This window comes from Alligator sinensis, unplaced genomic scaffold (genome assembly GCF_000455745.1).
Source record: "Alligator sinensis unplaced genomic scaffold, ASM45574v1 scaffold1219_1, whole genome shotgun sequence".
NCBI classification, from domain to species: Eukaryota; Metazoa; Chordata; order Crocodylia; family Alligatoridae; genus Alligator; species Alligator sinensis.
In genome coordinates this window covers 409,557-418,376 of record NW_005842599.1, presented here as the reverse complement: position 1 = coordinate 418,376, position 8,820 = coordinate 409,557, and the positions used below count along the sequence as shown (strand labels likewise).

At 45.2% G+C, this 8,820-nt stretch overlaps 1 protein-coding gene across 3 annotated transcripts in view; it reads right to left on the bottom strand.

The window, feature by feature from the left end:
- Positions 1 to 5,064: 5,064 nt before the first annotated feature.
- LCP1 (lymphocyte cytosolic protein 1) overlaps positions 5,065 to 8,820 on the bottom strand; it is an 83,905-nt gene continuing 80,149 nt past the window's right edge. For all 3 annotated transcript variants that reach the window (XM_006032966.3, XM_006032963.3, XM_006032965.3), the window contains exons 15-16: positions 8,360 to 8,484; positions 5,065 to 6,537 (exon numbers count right to left, since the gene is read on the bottom strand). In XM_006032966.3, the coding sequence (XP_006033028.1) occupies positions 6,405 to 6,537; positions 8,360 to 8,484 (258 nt within the window). In that variant the 3' untranslated portion in view covers positions 5,065 to 6,404. The remainder of the gene's footprint in view (positions 6,538 to 8,359; positions 8,485 to 8,820) is intronic.

The following is an 8,820-nucleotide window of genomic DNA, read 5'->3' as shown; positions in this document are numbered from 1 at the left end:
TTGATGAGGATGGGGTGAGAGACAGTGTCAAAGGCCTTCTTAAAGTCTAGAAAGACTATGTCCACAGCAACACCATCATCCAAGGATTTAGTTACTTGGTCGTAAAAGGCAATCAGGTTGGTCTGGCAGGACCTGCCTTTGGTGAAGCCATGCTGATTGCCCCTGAGTATGATCTCCCCTGCAGGCCCCCCGCAGATATGCTCCTTGATGATCCTCTCCAAGAGCTTCCCGAGCACCGAGGTGAGGCTTACAGGCCTATAATTACTTGGGTCCTCCTTCCTCCCCTTCTTAAAAATAGGGACCTATGCTGACACGGTCTGCCTTTGCCCTGTCTGCCTTACACAGACATCTCTCAGCATTAGCTAGCATACCACATGCTGGCTATGGTTCATGCTGTGGGAGGGAGGGAGGGGGGAATCCCTGTTTGAGCAGCAAGCAGCAAGGGTAGGGATGGGCAGAGGAAGCCAGGCAGATGCTGCTGTGCCTGCAAGTCTTGGCCAGAGCTCCAGTCAGGAAGCAGAGGGGAGGGGCCAGCCCAGCTCTCTGGAGCAGACAGCCCAGCCCAGAGAATATGATTGGATGCGGGGGGACTCTGGTTTAACTCAAAACAGGGAGTCTGGGATAGACATTGCATAAATCAATTTGACCCAAATCAGTTAAGTCTGATACTACATTCAACCAGGCTTATCTCAAATCAGTTTCAGCCATTTTCAAAATGGTTTATGTGCACTGAACATCTGTTCTGTTACAGGTTTAAACCAGTTTCTGTTCACTTAAACTGGTTTATATGTAATGTCTGTCCCTAGCCAGAGCAGGTACCAGAATGGAGGCCCCCAGGGAATGTATGTCCAGTGATGATATCATGCACCTGCTACTGCAGCCACTTCTTTTCTGACTGAATTCCCTTTTGTCCATTGCTGCCATCAAGGACACTGGGGGTCAATGTGGAGGGCTGCAGTAGGGGGGCACAAAAGTATCCACTAGGTTTGAGAAATGTTGACCTAAGGCACAAACCTTACTAGCTATACCTCTGCTCACTGAATTCCCAGGCTGGACTCTTGTTGAATTCAATAAACAGCAGATTTACCTCTAAGACTAAATTCAGTAAAGGACATAAAACACCCACAAGCTAGGTGGTGCAATGCGTACCTTTTTTGGCACTTTCGCTCCTGAGTAGAATCCATAACCCTGTATTAGATATCCAGGCTTTCTCCCTGCAATGTATAGATTGAGTCAAGCAGTTCAGATAGGGCAGGGGTGGGCAAAATATGGCCCATAGGCTGGATTCACCCCACCAGGACATTCTCTGCAGTCCATGGGGCCCCTAAAAAATTTAGAAAATTAATATTTATCTGCCCCTGTCTGCCTGTCAAAGATGACAGGAGCCTGGGGCAGTAGGACCCAGTGGGAGCCAGCAACAGAGCTAAACATCTGCTGCAGCAAGTCTGGCCCGGCCCTGCCCCACCCTGCCCCACCTCCAACCCCTCCCACCCCAAGCCCCAGCCAGAAGCCTCTGCCTACCAGGGGCTTTTGGAGGTTTCTGGCTTGGGGCTTTTCCTGCCTCCCTGTGCCAAGGGAAATACAGATAAGGAGGAGGGGGGGAGGGAGGCAGGGGAGGACCGTGTGTGATTGCCCCAGTCCTCAGGGCTGGCCCAACCAGCTCCTGTGGTCTCAGCACTGCAGCTAGGAACCACATGGAGCTAGAGGCCAGCTGGCGGGTGGGGGAGGGGAATGGGGAAATGGCTGCAGTAGGCAGGAGAAAGGGGCAATGAGTGGGTGTGCAGAGCGCAGCAACAGCTGGGTGGGAGCATGGGGCCTGCACGAGTGCCCTGGGGCCAGTGCCAGCAGACCCCAGAGTGGAGTGGCAGGAACATGGGGCTAGGCTACCAGGGGCTCCATGGAGCTGGGCTGGCTCCCTCCTCTCCCTGCTTAAATAGTGCAGCCTGGCTCCATATAGCCCCTGGCAACCCAGCCTCATGTTTTTGCCACCCCACTCTGGGCCACACCTACCTTGGCCCCAGTGCACCAGCATGAGCCCCACACTCCTGCCCAGCTGTTGCTGTGCTCCGCATGCCCACTCACTGCCCCTTCACCCAACATGCCACAGCCATTTCTCCATCTGCCTGCCTGCTGTGCTCTGGCATCATGTGGCTCACAGCTGCAGTGCCAGGACTGCAGGAGCAGCTGGGATGTGGTGCCGGAGTGGTCGGGGGGCGGGGGGGAAGAAAGAAGCAGGAGAAGGGCATCAGTGGCAGATGGGGGGCAAGTGGCTGCAAGCAGGAGCACAAAACCCATATCCCCCACACCCCACAAAGCCACGCCCTCCCACACCTATTCACCCCCCCCACAAATCACACACACAAGCACACACACACCCTCCCGCACACCCCACGTACCCACAAACCTATACCCAACTTCCCACCACATCCCCCACCATATACAAGAGTAAGTCTTCATTTTAAGCTATTATAATATCACCTCTATGTACAGTACACAAACAGGACAAACATATTTTTTAAATGAAATTAATGAACATTGTACTGCATGTTTGATTTTTAGAACATAATTTGATATTTTTTCTGGTTCAGAGACTGCAAAAACTCTTGCTGAAAGGAGTACTTCTGGGGCAAGGGGAGGGACTTCTGGTGGCAAAGGTCAGGGGTTAGGGTGTGGGACTTCCGGTCCCAAGATGGCGACCAGGGGGCAGGGCACCTATCAAAGGATGGGGCTACCCATGCAGCCCTCAATGGCTTGCCAAAACTTGATAAGTGGCCCTCCACCCAAAATAATTGCCTGCCCCTGAGATAGGGGAGAAGAAAATGTGATGAGTAGGGAATCTAAAACTAGCCTCTAGGATATTCTGGCCGCCTGGATCTAGCCATTACAGAACACTAACCACCTGGAGCTGGCCTAGAAGAAATGCTAAACAAATGAGCTAGTCTAAAATCCTGCCCTCTTTGGGGATTAGGTATCTTACTTACACAGTGCTGCACATTAAGTGCTTCCATCTACTTGAGGTCCAGGGTGAATAAATGCCTTTTCTTCTCCTCCTTTGTTTCTGTCTTAAGTCCACCAACCCATATCCCACCTGAGTCTAGCTTTTTTTCCCATACTGCTATTGACATGCTATATTTGTGGAAGGGTGGTTTAACTTTGACAGAATGCCCAGAATGGGACTTCCTTTATCTGAGTGCTCTTCACACACAAGACTATTTAAACAAGCTGTTCATTCAAAGCCCTGAACCATCTCCAATCTTCATTTAAGAGTTACTTTAGCAAATGTATTCCAGTGGCATCCACTAAATATTGCTTCTTTACAAATATTCTGTGCCTTCCTAAATGCCCAACAAATCCCTACATTTGAAAATGAACAGTCAGCTCCCTGCTGTCACCTAATCTTCCATCACTCACTATTTCCTCCCTTCATACAGCCTAAATTTTGCAAAAAATAAATGCAGAAGTCAAAAGAAAAAGAAAGGTCCTTTAGATTTAAAAAAATCACATTTGCCCATGAATGGATCTACTTGCTGTTTACTATCTGCTAAATTAAGGAGAATAAGGGAAATAAGACCACTTCTTGGTCCTTTGTTTGGGAATGATGGGTCCCATGTCTAGAAGAGGGGCAAGAAATGTGCATTTAATGTATATCCTCAAAAGAAACATGGGGCTGAGGTAAGCATGATTTTTCATATCACCAAACACACCAATCATTCCAAAACTATTCATAGTGGGTGCTGACAGATGTGCCTCTCTCCACTGTAACTCATGGTGATTCACAGAAAGCGCCATGAGTTACAGTAACCCTCCTGACCCAACATACATTTGCAGTTGGGTTGGGAGGGTGAGAGATTAAGCTCCACTTTGGAGTCAATCCAGGAGGAGCTGCATGTCTTCAGCTTCTCTCCCCTAGCCCCTCTCCCCTGCCCCCTCTGCATGCCAGCTCCAGTGCTGTCTGCATGATGGGAGAGGGAGAAGGGAGGGGGGAGAGCTTGGGTTGAAGTTTGCCCAGCCTACACTGGAGTGCGGGTACGTGGATTGGAGCCCTCCATCAGCCCAGCCCTGATCAGACAGAAGTTAATGAAAGTACTGTGCTTTGGAGTGCCTTCATCTGAACCCTCACATAACAATGCTTAATTTGTTGCATGATGGGGCACTTTTAAAGCACTTACAGCCACGTACTTCTGTCAGCACATGGCTGTAGCCACAATTAGCTTACAGGTGCACATAAGGATTGGGATGGGGAGGGGCTGGGGTGAGGATGTTACCACATCTCATCAAACAGTTCCCAAATATATGAAGTGGGACATTGGGCATGAACTCTAGGATCCAGGGACAACAGCCTTTCTCTGAGGTGAAATGTAATGTTTATTTATAGCCTTACTCACAAAGCATTGTATCCTGGGATTCTACAAACACACAACCCCATTGTTCCAATTTAAGCACCTGTGAAGTATCCAAAATAACACTCCCTGCATCATAGGGATTTCCTTTCATTCCAGCAACAAGCTACATGTATGAAGAGCTGAAGCTCTCCTGATCATCTCCCTCCATATGTATGAAGAGCTGCAGCTTCCAGGTTTTGACTTAGATCCATCAGAGCTGCCTTAAATGCAGCCGTTTTAACCCCGATTTGCAACAACCTATTCCATTCCAACTTAATCCCTTTGCTATTAGTCCACTACCCTTACTTGTCTTGAGTAGAACCTTCCTTTGCAAAATTCCACTTATCATCCAGGCCCACAAGATAAGCTGGGCAAGAGAACATGGTTAGGGGTAAGTTATTGCTTTGCAATATTTGAGATGAGTAACAGCTGCAGAATCTGGGCTTTACAATCAGTATTGTACATCCACCTGGCTATTCCCATTACAGAAGAAATAAAATAAGTACAGTTAAGGGGAGGTGCCAGTAAACTAATAGCATTTACCCAGCGTATTTATCTGTATGTATATGGTGAGTTCAATGTGTCTGCTTTCAAACCTGTATGTTTTGACTCTGCCAGCATATTGTAGTTATCACTTTGTTCACATATATGCAACACTGAAAGAAAGAGTCTGAATGTTTGGCTCATAGGATACTTTATTTGGAGAGACTGTTCATATCACTGTATATTTACTCTTCATTAAGGCAGTTTCATGGAGGAAAAGAAGAGAGTTTCAGGATAATTTGACAAGATTGCATTAAGGCATTTTACTACAGTAGAACCCATGTCATGAATACAACAATAAGCAACACACACTAAGGAGCAGATTCAGTGCAGTGTGTTTCATTAAATCTCAACAAATAAAGGTAGATTTTCAAATGGGATAAAACTGACAGAGGTTTGCTGCTAAAGTCAATGAAGCTATGCTGATGTCCCTCAGTTAAGGACCTGAGCACTAAATATATCACTCAGGTATGTGCTTGGTTAAGTTAAGCACTTTCTTCGCTGAATCACGCCACTAGCTTCTCATCTGTTTCTGTGGCATGCCATCAATTGTCAGCAAGCTTGTTTATGTTGTTAACAGGATTCAATTATTGTTCACTTCATCCAGTTGACACTGTATGGCCCTTTGCTCCCTTCATTTGCATCTCTGCTTTATTATTGCTTCCAAATGAATTTCCTTAGTTTGCATTGCACAGTTTTCATTTGAAGGAAGTTATTGCTTTGCAATATGTTTATTGTTAAAACATGTCATGAAATTATAAAATTATAAAAATGAGTTGATACCTTGCACAATGTGGACTGCAAAGGTTTCTGAGGCCCTGGTTGTGATGCTGTTATTCAAAGAGTAATATCTTTACCCTGTAAGCAGTCCCACCAGTGTCAAAAGGACTACTCATACTACACAGCTTGAGTGAGACCCTTAATTAGCTATCTTCTCTTTCCGCAAGAGTTTCCCAACTCAGAGGATTCTACTATCCCAGAAAAATAAACACTACTCTGCATTGGCTGCCTTTGTAGTGCAAGGTGCTAAACAAAGGAAAGCATGGCATAAACATCATCAGAAGTACGAATGCATTATTAATTGTAAGAGAACAAATGCAACCTTTCAGAATCCTGAAGACTGTCTACCTGATCATGCCTCTCAAAGCAAAACCTCCAGGTGACCTCTAGAAAGCACATTTGATACTCACTGTTACCAGTAAATTTCCAGCTGTTTGAAGCATATTAAGAAGTATGAAATAGCTACACCTAGGCAAGGGAAATTGGGCAAAGAAATCAAGGACATTATTGTTCAGAACAGAACATGGTAGATTATTTTGCAGAGTATATATGTCAACTTTTGTATGTTTTGGAATCTTGTCTAGCATTCTTGCCTTAGAAAGTATGAAGAATCTGCATGTGTCCTTGATACCAAGAAGAGCATTCAGTCTGAGGGAGTCAGGGGGTGCATACCAGCCATTCATACAAGTCTTTTGTGGTTTAAACTCTCTTCATTCCTTTTCCCATAAGGCAAGCAAACACAGTCATGACCATTTTTGGTTTTACTTCAACCAGGTCTTCTGGCAGGGCATAGACTCTTGCTCCAATTTTTCTCGCCATAGAGATGGCATATCTGTATAGGTGGGAAAATTAAAAGAAATGTAAGAAGCAGGATCAGTGTTCATTTGTTCAACAAGTTCTAGTTTAGCATGCTAGAGCTGGCCAGGAACTTTCTGTCAAAATGGTTTTCCATCAGAAAAACACTGATTTGTCAAAACTTAAGCTTTCTGCAGCAATGTACGTAGTTCCATTCTGTGGTCTAATAAAAGTCTAGTCTCCCATATCCTAGGTGAGTGCCATCTGAAGGACGGAGTGTGGGATATTGCAAAATAGGCTTACATTTTAGAACAGTATGCAAAATCTATTACTTCCTTCCCTGATCTCCCAGGGAGATCTTTGCTGAGGGAAAACTCTTCCTAGCAATAAAGGGCCAAATTCTGCCCCTACTACTTCAGAACATTTATATACATGATGGGGATTTAGTCCTTCAGGATGCATTCTATGCCCCCAAAATTGAAATAGTGAGCTTTTAATTGAAACCTATCCCATCACTGTATATATGTGATTGTCCTGATAGCCACAGATGCCTGCTGAAGGCAGAAGTGGTGAGGGGGTTCACAAAAGAATAGCCAGAGGGGTACAGGGAGACTTACAATAATATTTAAATTGATGCTACATAAAGACAAAAACTATTAGCCATTTGTTTTCCTGAATTGTGTTTGATGCAACCACAAAGACTTCACTAAGGGCACTGTACACATGACAATGCTCCGATGTACATGTGATGAAAATTTCCCTGTGTGTGGCTTACTGGCATCACACATTATATGCATGGAAGTTTTGGGGGTTTGAAATGAGTATGCATCATTGCAAACTAAATTACATTATGATGTAGTTTAGTTTGCAACATTGCAATTTGGAAAGATGGAGAAAGGGCCTGTGTGGAGGGAAGCAAATGCCAGGCATGAGGGAAAGAAGCAGAACAGTAGGGAGAGAGAGATAAACTGCTGAGAAACAGAGGAGATGGCAGGATTAGAGAACAGAACACTCCTTTACATTACAGGCAGCTAAAGCAGAGCAATACTTTAGCCCTCCCATGTGGGCTATTGCTGTAGTGGCCACAGGGATGTTGGTGATTATAACTGGGAAAGGAATCATGACTTGGATGGGTGGTGATCTGTGCAGCTGTGAATGGAAGGAGAGAAGGTCTACAAGGCTGTTGCCCTAAAGGTGTACTTCACACTTGGAGAGAATTCACACCCACACAAATGGTGCTTATGGGTTGAATTCCCTTCACAGCCCCTCATTTCACCTTTGTGCGAACAAGGAAGAATACCATTCAATTTCACAGCTGGCTGCTGAAGCATTTTGATATATCTGGCATTATTACCTGATCTTAGAATTTTTTTTAATGTAATAAGAAGAAATATGAGCTTAAGAAGAAAAGTGGTTATGAGCTCATCAAGGGATTGTAAAACAAGAACTATAGCAGCATTCGCTTAATTTCCATTAGCAACATTTTTTTCTATCTTTTTCCCTAGGTACTTCTTGCTTCCAAGATAGTTTTACTTGCAGACACAGGGAGTGCTAACAACTGAGTCATAAGAGTAACTTAAAAACAATGCAATGAGAGCCTGATTTGGTATACTAGGGGCAGCATGCATGCCACAAGTGGCACAAGCAGCTTCTGTGTGTGGCAAATGACAGATCAGGAAGGGGACAGGTAGCACAACAGCAGATAGGACAGGAAGCAGAAAGCAGAGCAACAGATTGGGCAGAAGATGGGTGTTGGAATGGCACTTAGGGTGGATATGGAGCTAATTTGTGTCACGCTTGCCAAAAAGGTTAGCCCCCACAAGATACACCTTTCGTGTTGTCGCATAGCTCAGACTTACTTAGCATTATTGAGCTTCTCATCATCATCCAGGTTCTCTGTTTTCAGAAGGTCATATTTGATAGAACCCGGCTGAATAGCATCAATGAGATCCAGGACTGGCATGCTTGTGCTTATTTTGGGGTCCTGAAAGGAGGGAAAATAAAGTTAGATGCACAGACTGACAGGGGTTCTACTCAGCCATAACCATAGCTCAAGGGGAGTGGATGACTGCTCAGAGCAGTGGTTCTCAACCATTTTAAATTCAAGGCACTCCTCCATAACTTTTGTGATTGAGAGACACCCCATTCAAAAACTAACTGATTTATTACAGTGCTTACCTCCTTGCAGAGGGGCCAGGCAGGGACCTAAGCCTGAACTTCTCAACTCATCTCTTCACGCCTGGTTTTCATAGATTCATAGATGTTAGGGTCGGAAGGGACCTCAATAGATCATTGAGTCCGACCCCCTGCATAGGCAGGA